The sequence below is a fragment of the Corella eumyota genome, chromosome 6 (assembly GCF_963082875.1).
Source record: "Corella eumyota chromosome 6, kaCorEumy4.1, whole genome shotgun sequence".
NCBI lineage: Eukaryota > Metazoa > Chordata > Ascidiacea > Phlebobranchia > Corellidae > Corella > Corella eumyota.
The window spans coordinates 2190618-2214992 of NC_137495.1; the positions used below are offsets into that span (position 1 = coordinate 2190618).

At 29.6% G+C, this 24375-nt stretch overlaps 1 protein-coding gene across 1 annotated transcript in view; it reads right to left on the reverse strand.

Annotated features, from left to right (window-relative positions):
- Positions 1 to 24375, reverse strand: part of LOC145755645 (ryanodine receptor 2-like) — a 45769-nt gene that overhangs the window by 21029 nt on the left and 365 nt on the right. Inside the window, exons 2-66 of the mRNA XM_082571894.1 lie at positions 24054 to 24167; positions 23503 to 23592; positions 22714 to 22791; positions 22481 to 22559; positions 22292 to 22404; positions 21920 to 22119; positions 21673 to 21806; positions 21359 to 21456; positions 21034 to 21153; positions 20847 to 20891; positions 20574 to 20695; positions 20141 to 20335; positions 19565 to 19818; positions 19189 to 19307; positions 18959 to 19092; positions 18452 to 18693; positions 17885 to 18077; positions 17483 to 17693; positions 17249 to 17353; positions 16784 to 16971; positions 16409 to 16568; positions 16011 to 16084; positions 15827 to 15912; positions 15555 to 15649; positions 15340 to 15444; positions 14925 to 15021; positions 14643 to 14779; positions 14425 to 14489; positions 14144 to 14248; positions 13752 to 13883; positions 13493 to 13548; positions 13309 to 13407; positions 12926 to 13062; positions 12595 to 12652; positions 12397 to 12517; positions 11942 to 12119; positions 11470 to 11556; positions 11059 to 11266; positions 10546 to 10705; positions 10223 to 10342; positions 9972 to 10133; positions 9531 to 9683; positions 9216 to 9346; positions 8751 to 8914; positions 8447 to 8565; positions 8020 to 8164; positions 7547 to 7753; positions 7105 to 7253; positions 6593 to 6708; positions 6042 to 6179; positions 5580 to 5683; positions 5200 to 5335; positions 4796 to 4976; positions 4337 to 4457; positions 4033 to 4141; positions 3662 to 3837; positions 3169 to 3389; positions 2958 to 3048; positions 2583 to 2723; positions 2343 to 2506; positions 1849 to 2017; positions 1374 to 1517; positions 829 to 1131; positions 395 to 508; positions 25 to 174 (exon numbers count right to left, since the gene is read on the reverse strand). Coding sequence (XP_082428020.1) covers positions 25 to 174; positions 395 to 508; positions 829 to 1131; positions 1374 to 1517; positions 1849 to 2017; positions 2343 to 2506; positions 2583 to 2723; positions 2958 to 3048; positions 3169 to 3389; positions 3662 to 3837; positions 4033 to 4141; positions 4337 to 4457; positions 4796 to 4976; positions 5200 to 5335; positions 5580 to 5683; positions 6042 to 6179; positions 6593 to 6708; positions 7105 to 7253; positions 7547 to 7753; positions 8020 to 8164; positions 8447 to 8565; positions 8751 to 8914; positions 9216 to 9346; positions 9531 to 9683; positions 9972 to 10133; positions 10223 to 10342; positions 10546 to 10705; positions 11059 to 11266; positions 11470 to 11556; positions 11942 to 12119; positions 12397 to 12517; positions 12595 to 12652; positions 12926 to 13062; positions 13309 to 13407; positions 13493 to 13548; positions 13752 to 13883; positions 14144 to 14248; positions 14425 to 14489; positions 14643 to 14779; positions 14925 to 15021; positions 15340 to 15444; positions 15555 to 15649; positions 15827 to 15912; positions 16011 to 16084; positions 16409 to 16568; positions 16784 to 16971; positions 17249 to 17353; positions 17483 to 17693; positions 17885 to 18077; positions 18452 to 18693; positions 18959 to 19092; positions 19189 to 19307; positions 19565 to 19818; positions 20141 to 20335; positions 20574 to 20695; positions 20847 to 20891; positions 21034 to 21153; positions 21359 to 21456; positions 21673 to 21806; positions 21920 to 22119; positions 22292 to 22404; positions 22481 to 22559; positions 22714 to 22791; positions 23503 to 23592; positions 24054 to 24167 — 8922 coding nt within the window. The remainder of the gene's footprint in view (positions 1 to 24; positions 175 to 394; positions 509 to 828; positions 1132 to 1373; positions 1518 to 1848; positions 2018 to 2342; positions 2507 to 2582; positions 2724 to 2957; positions 3049 to 3168; positions 3390 to 3661; positions 3838 to 4032; positions 4142 to 4336; positions 4458 to 4795; positions 4977 to 5199; positions 5336 to 5579; positions 5684 to 6041; positions 6180 to 6592; positions 6709 to 7104; positions 7254 to 7546; positions 7754 to 8019; positions 8165 to 8446; positions 8566 to 8750; positions 8915 to 9215; positions 9347 to 9530; positions 9684 to 9971; positions 10134 to 10222; positions 10343 to 10545; positions 10706 to 11058; positions 11267 to 11469; positions 11557 to 11941; positions 12120 to 12396; positions 12518 to 12594; positions 12653 to 12925; positions 13063 to 13308; positions 13408 to 13492; positions 13549 to 13751; positions 13884 to 14143; positions 14249 to 14424; positions 14490 to 14642; positions 14780 to 14924; positions 15022 to 15339; positions 15445 to 15554; positions 15650 to 15826; positions 15913 to 16010; positions 16085 to 16408; positions 16569 to 16783; positions 16972 to 17248; positions 17354 to 17482; positions 17694 to 17884; positions 18078 to 18451; positions 18694 to 18958; positions 19093 to 19188; positions 19308 to 19564; positions 19819 to 20140; positions 20336 to 20573; positions 20696 to 20846; positions 20892 to 21033; positions 21154 to 21358; positions 21457 to 21672; positions 21807 to 21919; positions 22120 to 22291; positions 22405 to 22480; positions 22560 to 22713; positions 22792 to 23502; positions 23593 to 24053; positions 24168 to 24375) is intronic.

Below are 24375 nucleotides of genomic sequence, written 5' to 3' on the forward strand. Positions count from 1 at the left end.
TTAAAAGTCAACCCAAATATTTACCTTTGCAAAGAACTTCATGTCATCACAAGGCATTGATGTTGAATTATTGTTAGAATGTTGTCTCATATGAGCTCCTAACAACATTCGTTCGTGCCTTCGTGTTCTCATTCCTTCCACAGCTTGGGACATTGAGTTTACATATATCATTGCCTTGAATATAATGCAATGTTAAAGAAAATAGTTTAACTGTACTGTATATAACATACAATATATAAAATAAAAAGAAGAATATCTGCCCTTTGTGGTGCTAGGTTAAGTTTTCCAGGCAAATATTAAAAATGTTATTTGTACTTTTTTATTTTAAAAAGTACAAAATGTGATTTTTTGTCCGTATTATTTCTATTTTATTTTGAAGTAACTTTTAATTCACCTTGTCTACATAATGAAGAAGTCTTGTTATTAAAATTGAGGAAAATCTTTTCTCGACTGAGGATTTTATTTCTGATTCGTCTTTTTCCTCTTTCTCCAGAACATAATTGTTAAACTAAAATAAATACCAGTATTGGAACTAAGTTTTCAACTAAATTTAGATTTTTTTAAACACTATTCGTGTTATACTAACAAAGTTTTCATATTAAAAAATCATTTAAAATTAAATGATGTTAATTTAAAATAAAGTTTAGTGGACAATATTTATGACCAATTTATAGGTCTAAACCAATTTATAGGGCCCCCCAAACAGTCCATTGTTTTAAGTGAATAAATTATTGCTGGCAAATATCAGTTATATTGACAATTAAAATCTTGACCATACGGCAACTCGTACTACTAAAAATTAAAAAATATATCAATATTTCATGGTACCTGGAAAAATTTTAGCAGGTCATAAGCTTTATTTCTATCCTTCTCCTTTTCCTTAGCTGTCAATCTATCATATGGAACTAGCATTGCATTCTGTGCAGCGTTGGGTTGGGGTACCGGATTACCAGCAGCTAAGGCTGCAGCTACTTTTGTTTCATTCTCAAGAATTTTTTTACGTGCCCAAACCAGGTGGAAATTTTCCGCCAACATTTCAGCTGTTGTGGTCATCTCTCTGCTTAAGGAAACTCCAGAAAGGTCGTAGGGTCTGGGGGAGTAACCGTGGGGTGATTCAGAAGCAATTCCATTCTAGAACAAAAAAAAATTATTAATTTTACAGTATTTTGCTTATTTAGTACAAAACCAATATTTTTAAATTACAACAAAAAAGAAATAATTTAAATTTATTATCATTTTTAAACATTTGTAAAGGCAAAATTTAGAATGTTGTATCAAGTTAAAGTAAGATGTAAAATAAATATATTGCAATACAAACCCTATTACAATAGATCACACAATCTTTAATGTGTGTGCTTATGTGGTTAACTTACCATGGTATTTTGTGAATTACACCTAACTTTAGTAGTTTGTTGGTTGAATGTCTCAGTAGTTTCCTTGGCCTTCTTTATATTCCAACCCCAAGCAAACATTGCTTTTAACCCTTCCCTTACTGTAGGTCTGTACACATCTTTTTCCTGTTGCAAAAAAAAAACTGTATTGGTTTAAAGGCTCCAAATGGGCATTACAAATTTTTGAATATGGGTTTTATGCTTTTTTTTTTTTAATCACATTTTTTAACCAAAGGTTTAAGCAAAGTCAACATATTTACAATTTCCAGTCTTGTAAAACCATGTTTAATTTATTGACCCACAAAATAAAAAATATGGTATTTGTGGTAAATAAGTAAAATTGGTTATTATAAGTTAAGAGTTGCGACTATATTATGACAATTAAAATTTCAAAAGTATGGACTATCAATTGTAGAGCAAAAAAATCACTAAGAAAAACAAATTTTATTTTACTGACCCTATCAGTTAGAAGTCTGTAAGGTTTAAGCATAGGATGTTGTTTAGTTTGATCAACATATTGAGAACCAAAAGTCCACCCAGAATTAAATCTTTCAAGGGCCCAAGTATCATGCCATTGCTCCGAGTATTTATTCACAAATGTCTCCAGCTTGTCAGGAATTATTATCCTAAAAAAGATTATTTTAAAAGCATGTTTCAATTTGTTTTTAATTATTTTATCAACTTTTAGAATATTAAAAGGCTGCCTTTACAACATTAACATATAGTAACTGTCCTCAACCCAACTAAGTGTTAGTAAAGTCATCTATCTCCTTACTTTAGGCTTTACAATACAATTGCTATAGAGAACTAACCTAGAACCTTATGTGGTGATGCCCAGGTATTTTAAGCATTCTGCACCAAAACTTTAAAAAGCATCTTTCAATAACTTGTTTACTTTAGTTTCATGTTAACATTTTCAAAAACAAATCAGTACATTTTAGACACACTTACCCTTTGGTATTAACAGGATTCGGCACAAAATTACCATCACTGTCCAATGAAGGTTGTTGATGTAGTTTATCTAATGCAGGGGACAAAGCATAATCAGCAGGTAATGCATTTGCAATGGAGCATAAACATGGTAAAACTTTTGAAAAAAGGTCTTGACTGTAGGTCTAAAAAAAATCTATATTAATATAACCTGCCCAAATTTATTGATAAAATAAGTTTTTTTAAGTGTTAACGTTAAACCTGTTTGGCTAGTGACTCAAATATTCCCCAATATAAAACCATTGTTAGATGCTTCTCTTCATCAGTAGCTATACCAAACTCAAAGCTACCATCGTGTAGGTAATAATATTTCCAACATCTTGTGTAATGTTTGGTCAATAGCTAAAATAAAATATGAAAATAAATAACATTTAGCAAAGTTTAGTAACCAGAACTCAGGCCTTGTTCCAAAGTTACTATTTACAAGTCTTAAGATTACTTTTTTAGTTAGATAGATAGTTGGCATGATGATACTGTTTACTAAACAATTGTTTTAAAAAAGAAATATGATAACGGAAAGACACTTTTAGCTAAAATCAGTTTAAGAAACATCGTCTTTATTTTAAAAGTATTTACCCTTATTGGTACAAGTGTTTCTTCAGTAAGTGCTGGAACATCAAAAGTCAATTTTCTTAACAAACTTTGCAGCAAAGATGGCCTCAATACACTAAAAAATAGATACCAAATTAATATATGTAAAAATATACTTAACCTACCTATATAACCATTTTTTAAATTATCATATGATAAACTCTTAATGTATATGTTATTAAAAGATTAAGCTTACCCTGCCACAGCATCTAAGCAGTCACTGATCATTTCTTTTTGTGCTTTGGTTAATGCTCTAGCACGAGACATCCTATAAATTGTGTGCAATATTTGATCAAGTAGCACAACTCTATGCTGACAATGTTCCAATAAATCCACATGTTTAACTATCAGTGGTAGAGCACTGTAGCACATATATCTGTTCAATGCTAGCGCCATATCAGTAGAGTTCAAAGCAGGCTGAAAAATAAAAAAAATAACAAAATAAGTATAAAGTATTTTTTGTCCTTTTTATTCTTGATGTCAAAAATTGGCCTTGCAGTCTAAACAAAACCTAAGTCCAGACTTGAACTGTCTTTTTTAAATGGTTTTTAATACCATGGGTCCAGTATACTAGGTAATTAATAAACTATTGTCTATTTAGGTAAGGCAAAAATACAGGGCAAAATTGACCCCTTATTAGGCTTTATATGTAAATTCTTAATTATAAAACTTCTAAAAAAAAGATTTACTGTGTCCAGTTGCGCTGCAGCTTTCATATCTGTTAGAATACTTGATTCCAATATTCTAACAAGTAATTGTGGTTCTTCAATCCCATAAACTCTCTCAAGAAACAAAATCATTGAAGATTTATGATCTGGGGTGAATGAGGCTGAAAGATCAGGCTCGCGAATATGACTTGAACCCTCTAAAATATTAAAACAAATTGTTTTTTACAAAAATAAAAACATCCAAAATTTTTAATTCATTAATAGTAATAAAACTTGCCTGTTTGTTAAATGATTGTTGGAGAAATTATTTTACTGCTAAGTTTTAAATTCTTATAGTAAGTTGTACATAACTATATAATATTGGTTTAAATACAAAAAATAATGAATTTTACCTCTCTCCAGTCTGGGTAGTTCAAAGGGTAAACTAATCACTCCAATGAGGTCTTCCAATGGCACTAAGCTCTTCAGAATACTTCGAATTCTAACCGCTTCACTCTTACCCTGTTGTAATAAAGCAATTTATCTTAAAAGAAATAGTTAACATGTTAAATCCAATATAAAATTTGCAGCAAGCTTTCGATATTTATGCTATATATGCCCAATGCCTTTTTTTCCTTATGTTCGTAGAACATTAGATCATATTTAGCTTTATATTTACATCTAACAGGGTCTTAATATTACGGTTATATTATTAACCTGTAGTATGAGATTTTGTTCTGGGGCACATCTACCCAACAACCCAATAAGTGCAGAGTAGAAAGCTAGTATACTAAATCCCATATGAACTTCATCTCCGTCTGTGTCATCACAACCATATCTAAATTTAATTTAAAAAATTTGTTCAACATAAACTTAATGTCAACTTGATGTTATATATAGCCTTGTCATTGTCATTTTTTTACTTGTGTTAGGAAACCTCACTACAATACATACTTTTAGATGTATTAAAAACTTTTAAAAATCAAAAATCGCAAAACTTATATATTAGAACTTAAATCATAAAAATTTTTGTTAAAAATATATGTAAGTATCATAAACTAAGGGCATTTAACTACTATTACATTACTACAGTATCTAAGCACAATACAAGCAAAGCTGTATATTTATGATAATAGGATTTTGAGTAAAATTTTTTTTTGGTTATCATAATCTTACTGTCTTCTGAAAACGTTGACGTCTGGTCCATCTCTCGCAGGGTCACGACAAATAAGAAGAGCCTCCGTAACTGCTGACAACAACCCCTGACCTCCCTCACCCCTTAAACTTGGACCCAAACACTCTGGTCTTCTGATGAGAAGTCGGACAACAAGATTGGCATTTTCTTCAACACTTTCACCTGAAGAAACATTTTTAATTAAATTCACTATTGTAAATAACAAAACTATTTTTTTTCACTAACGCTTATTTTGTAACTTGGACATAAAAAAGCCTCTTACTTAGTGAAATCTGTAATTTGAAGTTAATTTGTAACTTTTGCCCTAACTATTCAATAATTAGCTTTTTAATAAGCTGCAAATTTTGCCTTAAGTTTTTAACAAATGTTTGCAAAGCAGTCTTACCAGTGACAAAAACTGTATGTTTAAGAAAATCCAAATATCTTTCTCCTTCCACTGGATTCCAACCAATATCAGGATAACCTTTCCTCAGTAAAATATTACAACTTTGTAGACCACAAGTACCTAGGTTTTCAACCAACTAAATTAAAAAAATGTATATAAGTCACATTGTAGAATGAATAAAAATGATATCTTCTGGGTTGAGAGGTTATAAATTTTATATTGCTAGTTATAATTTTCCTTAATTAAGTAAAACAATATTACAAAAATACTCTAAAAAGCATCTCAAAACTTTAACTGATATATAAACAGTTTTAATCCTATCTTTAAATATTTGTTAAATTGATTTCCATGAATTTTAGACACAAATATATGAAGTAAACCTTTTCTAGGTTAGATTCCTCTAAAGCAAGTACAAGCTCGTTGTTGTCCATCACTGAAGCTGCAGCAACATCTAGTGGGGTGGATCCTCTCATTGAGGGTGAAGCTAAAAACAACTAATTATTACAAGTTAACTAATGAATATTACATCTAAATATAATGGAGCAGTGGACCATGTATGTCCAATCTATAGGTCTACAAAATAAATAAAACTGCTGTTTGTGGCGCTCAAATAACTTATCCTCAGCAAATATTAGTTGAAAGTTGGGACTATATTACAACAGTTAAAATTCAGACTGTGGCTATTGCATAGTTTATATAACAATTTGCTATTACTGATTATAATTATATTAAATTTAACAAAGGCAAGTTTAGCTTATAAGTAGTACTTTACATAAAACAACATATAAATGCAATATTTAAAGTAACATTTACAAGAAATAAAAAATAATTAAAAATATTACCAAGTCCAACTGAAGCATGCTCCAATAAAAATCCCAAATGTTCAAACATAGCTCCTTGATTCAATCGACTGATTCGACAAAAATAACAAAGAAATCTGCAACAAGCAGCCACCATCCTTGGAAACTGAACTTCTTGACCTTAATATAAAATGAGATTGTTATTGTAAGGTTAAAATATTTAAAAATTATCACAAATTTATAAGTGTAAAAATGTATAGGAATGAACTATAACAAAAACTCCTCCAAACAAAAGTTGTAAATACTAAACCCCAAACTGTTTAGCTAAAAGTATTAGGGTACTTTACGGTATTACATAAATAATATTTGTCATAAATATCTTTCCATAAAAAGGTCAAAAAAAGATTTGTCTTTTTAGCAGTAAAAAGTAAATGTATATGTATATACTAATAGTATAGGCTTAACTATTATATATAGTATAAACTTAAGGCATATATGATATAGGCTTAAATATCCAACCAATAAAAAAGTGAGACAAGAATATGTCTTTCTATCTGTAAAAAAGTATTTACTCTTTAATAAATAGTGTTTACCTTCTTCATCTTCATCTCCTAACACACTGACCATAATTTCCATGACAGTTTCGTGCATGTATAAAATCCTCATTAAATTTGGATGTTGGTAAAACACCTTGTTGTTCATTAATTTACTAAAAATTTAAAAAATAAAATTAACTCAAGATTTTTTAGCATTTTTAATTTAAATTATCCATAGTATAAATTAACTGGCAGTGTAGTATAGTAGTCACAACACTTGGCATCACCACATGAGGTCCTGGATTCGATTCCCACTGCACTTATGCTGTCCCCCTTGGGTAGGGCACTATAAATGATATAAACTTCTGCTGAGCCAACACTTTATAAGCAGCTTAAATGACCCAAACTGGCAAAGGCAACTTAAGACTGGGACTGGGTTACTGATGTTACTTTATGTTTAGATTGTGAAGTCGACCTTTCCACATCGAAAATAAATAAGTAAATATAAAAAAAATGTATGCCTGACTTTAAGATATTAAAAAGGAATTAAATTTATATATTATACTAACTTTAGTAAGGTGACAATCATTCCTTCTTCTTCGTTGCCCAATTTAACAAACAACAATGACCGTAGTCTTGATATAGCATCAAGTAATCTGGATGTATCTTGTTCTGAGACTTCACTTATACAATAACTTTTCTGCAGTGCATCATGTAACTAATAATATATAAAACTGAGTTAAAAAAGGTTATTAGAAAACTAATGCTAAAACATTATAAATAAGTTATTGATTTAAAAGAGTTAATTGAAAGATATTAGCACAAGATTTACAAAATTAAAAATAATATCAACATAGCCAAGCTATATAATTAACAAGTAATTAACATAACAAACTTACATCTAAATTTATGTAAATTTAGGTATTTTAACATATAAAAAAAGAATTTATATTAAAAGTAGTATCAATATTACTTTACTGTTAATTTTACCAAAAAATTAAATTACATTACCTCCCCAACTCCATTATATTGCCTGTACAGTAAACTAAATATTTCTTTAACTAGGTTTGGGTCCCTGCATACATTTTCCTTAGCCCACATTACCATTGTGCTTTGTATTACATTCTTAAATGAAGTGATTTCATTTCCATTTGAGTTTAAGTCTTCATTATTATTGCATGAACCCATTTTTATTACTCGGGTAACAAGACTAGATAACTTTTTAAGCATAGAGTCCTGTAATATAAAAGTCCCGATGTAAAAAATAGATATATATATTTTAAAAACCTTTTTAAACTTACTACAAAACATGATGAAAACTTGAAGTTTTATACTTAATCCTGGTGGGTTAAAATAGAAAAAAGATAATATATTAAATCTTAATACAACCATTTTATCAACATTTTTACCCAGTTTTGTGTTTGCCTAGTGCCTAGATTAACTTTTAAAATGTTTTAACCAATTAAACAATTCATTAATTTTACTTCTGTATCTTCCTCTGCTCCATTTCCTTCCTCCTCATCCACACTTTCGTTACAATGTCTCAACATATCCATGTGGAAGTTCCACAGGAGGTTGCGAATGTCTTCTGGTAGCGGACAATCTTGCTCTTTTTCTTCTGATTTGAAACTAGTAAAAGAGGAGATGCTTTGATCATGGTTTGAACATGCTTTGATTAGGCACAGGTCATAAAATTTGACTTCAATATTCCTTTGTGTACAGGTCATAAAATTTGACTTCAATATTCCTTTGTGTGTTTTTTATAAATATCAAAATTAACCAAAACACAAATAAAAAATATTGCACAAAATATATTAAAAGTCATCTTAACACCAATTTACAAATTTATACCTAATCACTTAAAGATTACAACAAATTAAAATGCAAGTATTTATACAAGTGTAAACTTACGATAGTAACAAAGCCATTTGATCTCTAGGTGGTGATCTAAATTCTTTGGTCATCTTTGCTGTCATGGCAGCACTCATATTTAAGGCCTCCATCACTGCTTTGTAGCGATTTTTCTGGTCCTGTAAAGTAAGTTTTATTAAAAATTTTGGTCCTAAAAATAGATTTTTGCATAAAAAAGTGTGTGTTATATATAAAAAAGCATGGCTAACAAATAATTTATTTCAATATACATTTAAAGTTAAATTTGTGCATTTTGTCTTCTTTCTAAATAGAATTACGCAATTTAAATACTATTAAAACCAACCAGTTGCATTTTCTCCACTAATAAAGTTGAAAAAGAGACTAAAGCTTCCACACGATGTCGGCATTCCAGGTTGACAAAATGTTGAAGCAAGCGACAAGTTTCAAGTTTGACTGGTTCAACTAATTTCATTCTCAGGAAACCTGGGCCTACATCTCTTTGTAAATCTACATAATAAGATAATAAAGAATTAAGGCATGCTTAACCATTAGAGTAACATATTTTTTCAGCCTGCCCTTGATAACAAAAAATAATTTAAAACTATATTAGGGTGACAATATTTGCTCCAGGTTTATGCTGTCAGTCTTCATACAATGAAATTTAAAGTAATATTATAACATTTAAGCCTAACGGCATCAAAACAACAAAGTACCTAATCTTAGTTAAGTCTAGCACCTAATTTTACAAAATGTTTAAGTCTGGCACCTTGCAAGGCTGTAACTGCTTGATTAACATTATTAAACTTACCTTCCAATTCATCCAAATTTTCTACTAAAGAACCAAAGTACACAGGGTCCAACATAACCAATATTTTCTTAACATCATTGTCTAATAATACTCCCATAGTAAGTAGTGTGACAGTCAAGCGAAGTAATGGACTTTAATACAAAAAAAAGTTTAAAAATTTAACTAGTTTTCTATGTTAATAAAGCATTGTAAATAAGCTCAAATAAAAAAAAAGTTTTGAAAAGGGGTTAAGATGCACACAATTTAAAGAGTTAACTTTAAATAGTTTTTTAACTTCATGTAGTACATAAGTATCCTTAACCATTTTTTACTTACACGAATATATATTGTTGCTGTTTTCCGATTACATGTTTATAATTTAGGTTACAACACTTGATAGCATCTTCCAATTGTGAGATCACATGACCACATAGCACCTCTAGTGGAAATTCTGGCACTTCCAAGTCAAAATTCATGATCAAATTTGGACTAAAAAAAAACAAGTTTGAAAAATGATTTTTTGCCCTAAATAAGGGCTATGTAAATTGCAAAACACACACGGTCTGAGTATTACAAAATTTACATAATATATATTATAGATTCTTTAATGTATAGTCTAATAAACTTTAAATTTTTTTAATATAAAGTTTTTCGTAAATATACTTTAAATGACCAAAAATAAGTAGCTAAACTTTTAAAACCTAGAAAAGAATGATCTGACAAAGCAAGTTTATCAAAAAAATAACAAACATTATATCTAAAAAAAAGTAAACTTACGAGGAAACAAATCCAACCTTGGACCACCTCATACAAGGTCTTAATGATGAGGTTCTTCCCACACCTGGAAGACCTGGAATTTTCTCAACAGGTTTGGAAAACAACCCGATCTTTCTTGTTTGATCGGTTAATGGAAAGATGTATTCATTCTCAGTGTTTTTCCTGTAATAAATTTTACAAAATTATTAACAATAAAACTAACTATATTTATATTAACCAAACGTAAAAAGCATTACATACAAGCAGTTTACCTGGCATGGGTATGGGGTGCAAGATGAACCTCAATTAAAAGGTCATGAAAAGCTGCTCTTAAAGATCCAGCCAATCCTGTATTCCTTACAACATACATCATTTGGGTTTGGTCCACATAACTATAACGTGATAAAGAGTTATAGAAAGAAATTATAAATAATAAGGTAAACCAAAATCAAGTATACTCTGAATTAAAATAACATCATGGTTAAAGGCTTATTTTAATTAATTTGTTACCAATAATTTAAGATTTTAAACATATATCAAAAATTTATTTTCTAGAATAATGTATAAATAATATTTTAATTAATTTTTTGTTTACCTGCATAACAGATGGGCAACTCTAAAATTACCCAAAGCACACATAGAGCAATAAAGTCTGATAGTTTTTTCATGGAATTCAAGTAATTCCTGGTTCTCACTTAGTTCAAGTAAATCAATACAACGATTCTCCTCCGGTATGTGAAGAACAGCTAATTTACCTACAACACCACAATATTAAAATGAACACAAGTATTTATTTTAAACTTTTATAAATAGATATTGCTATGACCAGCCAGTACTTTAAACTTATAATATTATAAAGCTTAGTATTAAAACAAGTAAGTCTATATTGGTAACGATTTTAGTCACAAAACTTACAGTAAATATATTATATATATATATATAAATAACAACATTATGTCTGGTTACAATAACAGTAAACCTGTCGACTTCTGCCAAAAGTAATATTGCTATTATTAGTAATACTGCATGAAAAGCTACACCTTTTATGGAATTATTAGTTCTGGTTAAAATAACAGCAAACATATAAACAGTCTTATGTAAAACTTACTTAATCTTGACTTGTCCTGTTTCAGCAGCCCTGCACTCCACCCCATATTTTTATCCATTTCCCTTCTCAGTTCAGGTTCTTGCAAACAACTTGGCATCCTAGCCCATGTAACTCGAGTTAACAACTGAACAACTAATCTGGGTGGACATTGTGGGATCACATTCTTTCTTTCACATTCAAATACAGCAGCAGAAAGTGGCATACAATTCTAAATGTACAGTTTTAGTTAAAATTGACTCACATATATGTTAAAGTATCTTATTTGAAAAACATTAAGTAATATAGTTATAAATTAATCTTGTTAAATTATGCATTTTTTTCAATTTTTAAAGCAATTTTATTTAAATATAGATTTTAAATTAGAGTGCTCCCCTATACATTAAATAAATATGAAAAAAAATTAAATATTACCTTGGATCTTCCAAGTTCATATTGAAACATAGCTTGGGTTGATGGGAGACAAAAAACAGCTGGGTACAACATTACGCCTGGCTCAACCTTTCAAAAAAATCAACAAATTTAATTATATGCATATACAATAACATATCAGATAAAACTAAAAACAAAACTGTGCAAAAAAAGATCAAACTGTTTACAACTTAATTATATAAATGATCAATAATTTAGCTGCTGAGTAAGTATTGGCTGAGCAAAAGTTCATACAGCTTATACCTCCTTACTTAAGGATGCTACACCATGAAAGCACTTGAGATCGAACTCAGGACTTTATGTAAGGAAGCCAAATGTTTTTACCACTACACCTTGCTGCCAGTCATATTAACATAAAACCACCTTTTTAACCTAATAGCTATATCAATAGACATAATATTATAGTTATGGTAAAATAATTACTACGTAAAAGCAAAAAATAATGTTTACTAACTTGATAAAATGTGTGAAGATCTTTTCCATTGGCACTGAATGTTAGCAAACCAGTTGCTATGTCAACCACACAAGTCACCAATATTCCAGGTGAACTTTGACCTGGGGGTGAAGGGGGAACCCCTATTTGTTGGTGAAGGTCACCACACCATAGAACAAAACAATTTGACCTCTTTACACTAAAAAATTAATTTGAAATTGTAAAAGATGAGCTTAGCGGTGGCTTAACCTGGGTTTCATTCTTACTACTGCTTTTTAAGAATGTCTTTAAGGGAATGTAAAAAAATTAACAAAATACTAAATTAAAGATGACAATTTAAAACTAAGCCAAAATAGTGAAAAATTACCCTATGAATACAGAGCAAAACCAACTTTCAACTCTTCCCTAATTTATGTTTATGGTTAACTTGCAAGTGACAAAACTTAATGCTTTAAAGATGTTTAAACATTGTTTACCTGTCACTAACTTTTCCTTTTTCGTCACCCAAGGTGATGGTAACCGTGGGAATGAATTCTGATTTAAATTTATCTTTCGCCCAATAAAAATCCTCTTTCACCCAACCCACATAACAACCACCTGTCAATGAAATACAAAACATTATTAAATAACAGAAAATCACAAGTGTATAATGTGGTCTTAGTAAAAGGGCCAACCTGGTTCTTGCTCTGGGAAAACTCTTACAGAAAATGAATATTGTGTTGACTGCAGAAGCTAAATATAAAAGTTAAATTTTAAATACAATTTTTTAACATTATATTCTAAGTAATTAACTTTGTTATTAAAAAAATTTTAATTTATTATTTGCAAATTACATGGATTTACACTCAACTTAACATGCCTGTCAAAACACTTTTTAGTGTTGTAAAAGCGTAAGTCACTTGATAATTAAAAAAAACAATTTATTGTTGGAAAAATAACTGCATAAAAAAGCATAAGAATATGACATTTCCTGAACTGTTTTTGTTACAGTTAACATTAAAATACCTGGTCAATGTCATTTTTGTAAAGAACATCAGAATACTGATCTGGCAACACTTCTTCTGTTCTTCGTGATTTATTTGCCAACACTTGGTTTGCGGTCGATTTTGATTTGTTGAAATGAAATTTGGAAACTTTAATTCCTAAAAATTAAAAAATACCACAAATAAACTACATGTTAATAACTAGTCAATACCCTATTTTACAAGCAAAAAGTGTCCTAAAATGGTCGCAACTCTTAATTAATATTTACCTGCAATGATTTACCTACGTACCACAATTGAAAGTTTTATATATTGTGTAGGTTTAGAAGTTGGACTATATCAACCAGTAAGCTCCGTTATATATAGATTTAAACTTAAAATATTAAAATTAGACAGATAGCTTACCTGGAATAGGAAGATTGGTTGGCACATGATGTCGCTCAAGAGTTGAACTTCGACCTCCATGAGCAGTTTTCTTTAAAACTTCAAAATCACTGTCAATGTCTATAATGTGAAAGCAAATTTTAAATAAGCTTAAAACTTTTTTTATTCTCAATAGCAACAAAAAGTGAATTATCAAGACTTTTACCTTGCTCCATAACTGATTCACTTTCTGGAAATAAGTTAATAACATGGCTGCCAACACTGAAAAAAATAAATTTAAATTTGAAGTTTAAATGTATTATGTTGAAGTAATTGAATAAAAAGTAATTGAAAAAAAAAATTTGTAGTGAAACAATGTTAAAAAAAGAATTTTAAAGACCTTGTGTAGTGAAGCCAAGTGTTCTGACCACTATATCATGCTGACGGCTTAAATATTATTAAAGCTTAATTAACTTAAAAGTTACCTTTTAGTGAATATTTCATTAGTCTTGACAGGCATATTAAGTCGAGTGTAAATCCCATCGGTCACATGATCTCGTGCGCGAGTGGTTCCAATCCATTTGTGGTTGACACGAAGTCGAGGTGGTTTGTGGTTACTGAAAATAAAAAATAAAAAATTTTATTGACACTAGTCAAAACGGGCTATAAATTGGACATACATACATACATACATATAACTCAGCCTTATTGTATATAGATTTTTACCTTTGATTATAAAGTTAGTCAAACCTAAAGAGTTCTTGCAATGTTTTAGACTATCAAATCATTCGGGCCAAATTATTTAAAAAGCAGCAAATAGGTTTGGTAATTAGCTAGCAGATAGAAGTTCAAACAAAAATAAAATAAATATAAAAACCTTGCAGGAATTCTATGTATTTCTACATCTTCATCTTCTAAGTTGATATTCACAAAACTTGGAAGGTTTTTGGTAAACCACATAGCAGCTGGCTCCCTCATTCCACTGTTTAATATAACAGAAAGAACATTAACTTAACTTAATATGTTCAAACATTAATATTGCCAATACATTGACTGTTTGTTAAGTTATGCCTATCCACTTATAAGTAGGTTAAATATGAAGTTGAATTTAGGATGATTGTTCTTAAATCAAAGTAGTATAAAAGAGTAAAAACTTACATTGAAAATGGTTGGTAACCTTCTTGCAAACCATAAGTTGAATAAAACTTATAAGTAGATGGGTCCTAAAAGAAAAATTAGGAATTTTACCAAATGTACTGACCTAAATAACTTTATTGAAATATTAAACTTGATTGGTCAATTTACACATTGCACCATTATATTGTTTATTATTTAATTAAAAATGTCTTTAAAAAGTGGTTAGAGGTTGTAGTTACCCTTCCAAGGTTAAGAGATGAGCGTTGGTCCACAGTCAAACTAACTGCAGGAACCAGGGAAATATCAGCAGGAAAATTGTTGAAAGCTGTTTCTTGTCCAGATCTATCCAATAACAACTCCCCATTTAAGGTAAAAGCTGAAACAATATAACATTTCTTTTAAAATACTAACAATATTAACAAGGTAAAAAATATTTCAAGAGTTATATTAATGGTATCTCATACAAGATTTTTACAACATACAAATAATCCTAAGTAAGAGTTAAATATTATAGAACTTACAAATAGTTCTTTCATGAAAATCAAGAAGACATCCTACTACATCTCCAACATTCCATCGTTGTCCAAAACTTTCAGATCCATTATTCCATTTCATGGCCTTAAGATAAAAAAGAAATCTACAGTCTTATGTTACCTATTTAACAAAATAATAAAAGTCTTACCTATTTAACAAAATATCTATGTATACATTGTTATTAAATCGGTTTAAATAATATTCATATATTTAAGTCAATAGCTAGCCTCACAATTGATACCATAATTGTCATGTTATGGGCTCAGTTCTTAACTAATATTGTCTGCGATAATTTACCGAAGTATCACAAACTTTTTTTATTTACTTTCCTGGCTTATAAATTTGACATACATATATTTCGTCCAATATATATAAAACTAGTTATATTATTGTTCAACTTACGTTAACTCCATCAAACACATAAGCTTTGTTGTCCACACCCAAGTCCACGCAAGCTGAACAATCTGGTTGAACCCAACCCACTCTTATATTCTCACTAGTTTCAACCTTAAAATAAATATAGATGTAAGAATATGTGTAAAATTGTTATAGATTACCTGTAACCATTTTTGACAATATTGTGAATATACAATTTAAATTACAGACTTAATTCTTACCGTTAATTCAAAATACCACTTGTCAGATTTGACTGCATGAGTTTTCTCAATTCTGTAAACTCTCATTCTGTTGAACTGGATCTGATGTTTTATGGCTACAAAAATATAAAGCAAAATATTAAAGTATAAACTGAGTAGATGATCATGCTATAAATTACCATAAAACTAGTCTTGTTTCTTGTCTTTTAAATTACTTTATTTTGTTTTATGTTTAAGACTTAGTTACTTATATTGGATGCTTAAAATAACATGTTATATTAAAATTAATTTACTTTTATCCTCATGTAGTCTGTCATCTGGAGGTTCAATGATATAACCGTGTCCAATCAGTGTGCGAATAAGCTCGCGGATTGAATTCCTATGAAAAAAGTTAAAAAATAAAGCTTTTTACTCTTACAATATGTACCATAGCATTATTTAAATTAGTTGATTTAATTGTCTTAATATAGGGGTTACCTGTTGCTAAGTTTTGCCATCTCATCAAGCAATTGAAAAGGAACTAATCTTGGATTTCGTTTCTTCGACATATCCTTAAATAAACAAGAATTTACTAAATATTCAATTCAACTAAAACTAAGTTTAACGATTTCATATAAACAGTAGAACTCAAACCATACATTAATATATATCTTTTTGTTTTTAAATTAAAATAGCCCAGTGAATAGCAAGCTACATTATTTACAACTAGTTGATAAACCACTTTACAGTCAGTATTTTAATTGGCATAATATGTTTGCAACTTGCAACTAATTCTTGCCTGCGATAATTTACTAAAGCACCTTAACAGCAGTTTTATTTATTTTGTACACCTATAAATTGGACATACATATACAGATGAACAGTTTTAAACTTACCAGGTTAACTCCATAAGTCCATCCTTGCTTTACCCTTTCTCTTGCCCAAACATTGTGAGCGTTATCAGCTAACTTCTCAACCAAATCTCCCATCTGTTGGGTGAGTTTTACATGTGATAAATCCAAGGGTGAAGGCTTGTAGCCATTTGCCATCATATAACTAAAAAAATTTAAATTTAAGGTGCAAAATATACAACAAAATGGAATTAATTTTACATAGAAATTAATACGAATTCATTCTAAATTTAGGTAGCAAAAAAAATTAATTACCAATGATATCAATTCATTTTAAATTTACAAGTAAAAATTAACTAAAAAAGGCAACTTGAAAACATATTTTTGTTGGATAAGAATATATGATGAAATAAATGTTACCTTCTTGGCAGTTTAAGTTTCTTTAATTTATATTCTGCATCCTCATCAGATATTCCAACATGGTAACCAAGTGCAATAATGGTTCTTAATGTTTCATATGACATTGTTAGGTTAAAACTTCTTTCTTGGTCAGGCAAGCGAGCAAATTCAACTAAGCAAGGATTCTGCTTCTTATTATCATCTCTTACCTTAAAATTAGAGGGATTATTAACACTTGTGCATATTTTATATTGGTTGTTATATGTGTAATACTGACAATATTAAATCCCACCCAGAATATAACATGTCATTTAAATAGAGAAATGTTGTAAGTTTATTTATACATAATTGGCACTGGCATCTTAACAACTTGATGACCATGGCTAAGTCTAACGACAACCTAGCTATTTTTCTAATTAATTAACTGATCAATGTTTTTTATTAATAAGTATGCAATTATATAGCTAAATAATTACATGTACTTACAATGCCATAACTCCATCCACCTTGTATTCTAGTCATTGACCAAAGTTCATGAATGCTCTCAGCTAACTTGGGAACCACTGTTTGCAGGTAATGTGACAATATAACCTGTAGAAAATTAAAAAGTTAGTACAGAAATATTGTAAATAAAAAGTTAAATTTTCGCAGTGTTTTAAAGCCTTTTAAAGCTTTATTATTATTTAATATAACAACATTTAAAATATATCATTCTCTTACATTCTGTGTGTTCACCGCACTTGGCACAAATATAGTTTGTTCCCATGACGACCCTGGACCCAAAAGTTTGCCTGATTCTAGCCTTCCATAAGATTTACATGGAGACAAATACAACTCACGACCTGGTAATAATGCCTCATATGTTGGGGCATAACCGACAGGTGGTAGAAACCGAAATTGACCATGAGGACCTCCAAAAAGAAAGCGAACTCTAAAATAATTAAAAATATATGTTTTAAAAATACATTTCAAGAGTATGTTATAAAAGCAGTGCAGATCGAACCCAGAATGATAAGGACTATGTAACACATCTGAATAAGAAAATATAACATGGAAGCAGTGGGAGTCGAACCCAGAAAGGTAAGGGTTATGTAATGTTAAAATAATAAAAAGACTTTCTACCTCACTCCTTCAGAAAAGCTGACAATTGGGAAAAACAATCCATTCAGGTTAAAGTTTTCAAACATTCCTTGCACGGGTTGCCCATTAATTCTGAATGAGATACTTGGTGCACTCAGGTCCATGCAACAACTTACAATATCTCCACTTTTCAGTGCATGTCTACTGTGGGAACCTACTGGACATGATCTATGGCCTGTAAAAAAAATATAAGTTAGGTATATTTAAATACATATACTGTTTAATAACAGACATACTAATATTCCTATTAAGTAATAAAAAATAGTGCAATAAAACTGTAGCATCTTAAATGAGTGTTTATACAAAATTCATTTAGCTTTAAATTGTTACACAGCAAAAATGATTTCGTTACAATCGTCAGGTTTGCTTTTTGTTGATTATGTCAGAAGTACTTATACAAGCACGCTGTCACGAAACACAAACACTATGTTATATTCTATTAAACCCCAAAAATTATCTTTTTCTTAAAAATATCACACTTCATACAAACCAATCTTTTTTTTAAATATTGAAGTTTTTAAATTTATATTTATACAAGGTAATACTCACTTGTCCACAAGTTAAGACCATCATACCCAAATGAGTACATATCATCCCCTACCCCACTCTCCCCAAAGTAATTACCCCCACTTGGGTAAGGGGAAAACCCTGCTGTGTTAGCCCAACCCACCCTTAAATAGGGTTTGTGACAGTTTTGGTCAACCTCCACTTTCTCGAGAAGTAGCTCGTAATACCATCTCCTATATTGAGCACAAGCCTCACTCACACCAATGTAAATGTTAGGCTGGATACTGTTTAAAAAATTGATTTTTAAATTAGTAAAAATGCTCTTAATACTTTAAAGCTTCATTAGTATAATAGGCATAATATATCTAACATATATACACAGTATTTATTTTAAATAATATTTTTTTAGTCAACACAAACAAAGTACTCTTTAAATATTTTAAACAAGAACTAGATTTAAAATATCAACTATTGTTCATTTTTAAATCGCAAAATTCTGACTTTTTCAACTAAATTAAAACAAATTTTAATTAAAATTAGATTACTTACTTAGAAACATGAGACACCACAGCAGTTTGAAGTAGAATATCTCTACCAGGTAACAAGGTATCACAAATCAGATTTTGATTGTTACGAACTGCCACTCCATTACATACACATAACGAACACAACACTTCTAAAACCTGAAAAATATTTATTTAAAATGGTATCAGAAAAAATAACCACTTATTCCATATAAAATAATTATTTTTATTTAAATCAATGTAACTTGTATTTACTTTTGAATTTCTGCCATGTTTTTCAAGTAGTGAAATAATTGATCTAATATGTTCTTCCTTCATCATATTTAAAGCTTCAGGACTATCAACCAATACTGCTCCTAATACTTCAAGGATACCTGAAAAAAAACAAAGCTAGTAATGTTGGTTACTAAAATTTTGTAGGTAAAATTTTTTAGTGAAATTACACAAGTTATGAAGGCCAGGGGTTAAAGTATAATTTATGCTGCAAATTTTAGAATTGTATTTATTAACCAGTATTAAAATTAAACCTTATCGCCTACAGACTATACCTAATGTCCTAATTCTGAATCTAAAACCATATTTAGGCCCAGTAATCATTTGTTAAAATATCTTAAATAGTAAAGTATATTACCCATTGAAGCATGCTGTCCATCTAATTGACTCACAAGCCAGTCTAAATGTTTTGCAAACCTTGCACAGTTAGCTCTATTTCCTTTCACTGTTGCAGCCAGCAACACATAAAGTGAATTAAGGAGAGGTTCCCAGCGAGAGCCTATCTCTGCCCCATACACCACAGTAAAACTACTGATATCTCCATAAGCACTTAGTTTGTCAATACATTGTAGCACGAGTGCTATAGCTCCCTCTTCTTGGAATAGATCTTGCCTTAAAAGATATAACAATATTTTTAACTATGTCATACAATGAAATAAATATAAAAAAATCGATTTATTTTAAGATATTAAATCCTGTTTTTTAACAGAAATTATTCATGAAATTTAACCTGTAAACAAAAATCAACGTCACAGCTTAAACAAAAATTAACATTTGTGCCTCTGACTTAGTCATAAGTAGCCTGTGGTCAGTTTAAAAGATTAATAACATAAAAACATTTTCCAAATTTTTAACTTGCCGAATGTTTTTATAAGCTTGACAAATGTGAGTTTACTTAAATTTCTAACATATTTCCAATAACACTTTAACAAACCTGTTCTTGAGATCTTGGACTTCTTTTTGTCGCTCTTCATGATTAATCTCCACATCTTCATCTTCATCTGCTAAATGATCGGTTGAATCATTGTGAAAATATTCGATTAAATCTTCGATGGTTTGTTCTATTTCATCTATGTTGGGCTCAGTTGGTCGTCGTTGCACTTTCTTACTTTGGTGAGATTCTAAAGCCCTGTTTGAATAATTTTGTGTTTAGTTTTGAGCATCAAAAACTTTCCAAAACTTATTACCATATAAGTTAATTTTTTATAGCCTTTTAGATTAAGAGAAACGTTTAAGTGTTTTAACTGATTGTAGGTTAAATTCATAGACTTTAAATTCATAGACCTAAATTCATACTACTTTTAGTAGACTAAATATGTGATAGCAATATTAATTAAATAAGATTTGCTCTAAAAATTGTAACTTACGATATAAAAGTGATGAAGATATAGCTTGTTCTTCTTATAATGGTCGCCGTTCTAGATTCACTTGTTTGTGATCGGGACAGAGTTAACCCATCATCCATGTGACCTTCATGGTGGGCTATAGCCTAAAAAAAATAACAATAGTAACTGTTTAATTTTCTGAGGCTTGACATATAAAGACTATAAATGTTTATATATTTACCTTAAATCTAAAACATTTGCATCTTTTTTAATTTAGAAGCTTTAAGCAAAGTTTATTATTAAAGTTTTAATTACCTTTTTCTCCTTGGGCCCTATTCGTCCAGGTAAATTTTCTGTTGTCTAAAATAATTAAATAAACATTTTAATAAAACACTTTAAAATTACCTGTTAAGAGCTGATTAAATAAAGATTAAGTGCCTTTTTTTAAATACTCCCGCTAGATCCTACAAACTGTTAAATGTTAACTTATATCTATTCTTACCTGGTAAGTAATCCACAACCCAGTATGAGCATGCTGAAGATATGAAGTTGAATCTCCGTATTTGATCTCAGGATTCCCCATTCCATCAACATCTTGTTCCACATTACTCTCCACCTTGTCCTGGAATATAAAATAATTTTCAAAAATAAACAATAATAGAAAAAGGTTTAAATTAAAACTTCACTGTCATTAAAAATTTACATTCTTACATTGAAACCCCTTACATTTTACACCAAAAATGAGTTAGTAAGAATTAAAACATTATTTCTAACTACAAAAATAGAACCAATAAATTGTTTTTACATATAGTTTTCGTTTTACATACCTTCGAAGGTTGCCAGCAGAAAGCAGCATTGTTATACGTAGCGGAATCAGCGCCCATAAGAGTTAAACTTCTATCAGAACCCAAGCACAAGTATAAGCCTGAAATACATTTAATTAAAAAATGCATATGCATATTATATATATATATATATATATATATGTAATTATAAAACTTTTTATACATGATATTATAATATATCAAAATATAGGCACTTAACTCAAGCATTGAGTTGTTTTACCTAACAAAAAACAGTTATAGCAAAATATCGCCTTGATAAGTTTAATTTAAAAACAATTTTCACTACATGACATTACCTGTTGTGATATGCTGAAGTCTAAATGGGTAACCCCATGCTACAAAGGCACCATACCATTTAACATGCAGCAGCTCTAATCTCCATAAAGACCTGGCATGAAATGCTGCAGGACCTGACTCATAGATTACACTTCTGTATGTAAACAGCAGGTTAGTACATAAATGTAAGGTAAGATTTATAAAGAAAAATACTGGTACATAATTTTATAAAATATTAAACACATAGTTTAATGAAAAATTAAATACCTCATTTGAGCTTGCTTATCATCTTGAGCATAGATTGAAAGACAGTCATCCATATGGCCATGAAACATCCTAAGTACATCTCCTCCATTTAAATAACCTTGTTCTCTGCCTACACCACAGGCTACAGGCCCAACCGTCCACATTGTTTGCTGAAATGAAGCCTGCACACTGAGCTCATCATTTTTCCCAACAGATAAATGCTACACAATGAAGACAAAAATTTAACAGAGTATTAAAATCTAAAAGTAAATGTGCATTTATATATTTATTACAATATATATATCTAGTTTTTTATTTTAAACACTTTAAATCGAAGTACCATTTTCCAAATTATTAATTTGTATATAATTTTCAAATCTCAAAGTTAATTACCAAATATCTTTCTGAAGCGATGCTGATAAGAATAAGGTCATCTCCAACTCTGACCTTTTCACCCTCTGACCTCTGTTTAGAGGTTGGATGGACTGTCCACCAAGTTGACTCACCTGCAAAAAAAATAAATGTTTATGCATGTAATTTAATCAAAATTTAAATTTATATTTTGATGTATTAAGTACTTACCATTACTATCATTACAAAGGCCGACATCAAAGGCTAACTTGTCAGATAATGAACTTGAGGTTTTAAGGCAAGTAAGGTGCTAAAAATAATATATATATAACTTAACTTCTATATTTAAACAATAACTTTAACCTTCAGTTTAAATGGTATAGCACTTTTTATGCTATGCAATGAATATAATACAATAATTTATAATATTTTGTTAAGATATAACAGTACTATTAATATTTTACCATTCCACTTAGCTCATGTTTGAGTTGGATTGCATTTCCATAAAGTAGAGTTCTGCTATGAACTGAGCCAGAATCAACCTAAATATATTAACATATCTTAATTACCACTTAAAAACAAGTATATATATATATTGCAATAAAAATTAAATTATAAAGTGATAAGCAAGCAGTTATAATTTGAAAGCATTCATGTGATGGTAAATAATAGAAATTTTTAAGAAAAAAATGTTTTACAAATTTCTATTGGGTATAATTTATCTTGCCTGTTCTTCATTGGCAAGGTTAACATTTTTAGCTTCAAGGTCATCTAAGCTATCTTCCACCTCCTATTATGATGTCATAGTAATAAAGTGAAGTGCATATGATTAGTGGTAATGTACATGCATAGTGGGTAAAAGATTTAAATTTAAAAAAATAAATACATATACAAAATAGTTATATATAATATATATATTAAAACTAAAAAATAGATGCATAACAATATATATTAAGTGTATTGACAATAAAGTTTATTAATTTTTAAATAAACATTTTTGTATCTTATAATTAATATAAAATGTCAATCAATGCAACAGTGATAATTGAAAACAAGCTTGCCTACTAAGCCTTTAATCCAACATGATTAAATTTTTAGTTTAAACTCTGAATTTAATTAACGCTAAAACGCATACAAACGCGTAAAAAATATAAAATCAAGTAAGTATACTTTAAATTCAAAAGTTTCAAAAATCTTCCAATTACGTTACATAAGAATTTATAAACTTGAAAATATTAAATCAATTTTCTTACCTCTTCTGTAGTTAATAATTCTTGCAAAGCACGAACCGATAAAGCTTGCGACAGAACAAAAACGCAGCGGGGAGTATCAGTTAAAACGTCCTTTAAACAAAGACAATTAAATAACTAAACCGGCAATAGGTGTAAGCACGTGACTAGAAATTAATGCCAGATTCGTTACAATACCCTCATGTGCTTACGAAAAAACGCGCTAGCCTAAGTTAGCTTGGTTGAAATAAATAAAAAACAACTGAAACAAAAGAAAAAGAACACAAGTGCCTAGAAAAAATGTGCGTTTAAAACGAAAAACACGCTAGCCCTAGTTATCTTGGTTAAAGGCTAAAAACTACGAAACTAGGTTAGAAACAAAGTCGAAGAAACTTGATTTCGCAATAAAAAAGCTTCAAACACACATTTAAAAACGCGTTTTTATCGTGAATAAATACAAGTACAATAGTCTATTATTAACTAGATTATTACAAAAACAATAACTCACATATTTACGACAGTTTTACAGTTTACTTTTGTTTATTTGAAATGTTTAAAAATAACAAAATTCTTACCCGATTTTCCGAGGTATTTTCTACGTAACAAAGTCGATTGCCGAACCCCTCTGCAGCTAAGCAAACCTTCTCCAAATCTTTCGCAGTTGTGCATTGAAAAAATATATGGTCATCCTACAAATAAAGTAATTTAAAAGTAGCCTAACTTACATTTCTTCTAACTACCGAAACCTATGCTAAAACTTCGGAAAAGGAGTTGCGCAGAACGTCTTTGCACCGAAATTGTCGTCCGAAAAAGACAATGACGATTGTTTTAGGATATTTCTATTGTGCTATTTTTTATTGTAAATAAATATTATTTTTTTTAAATATTTTGCATTGT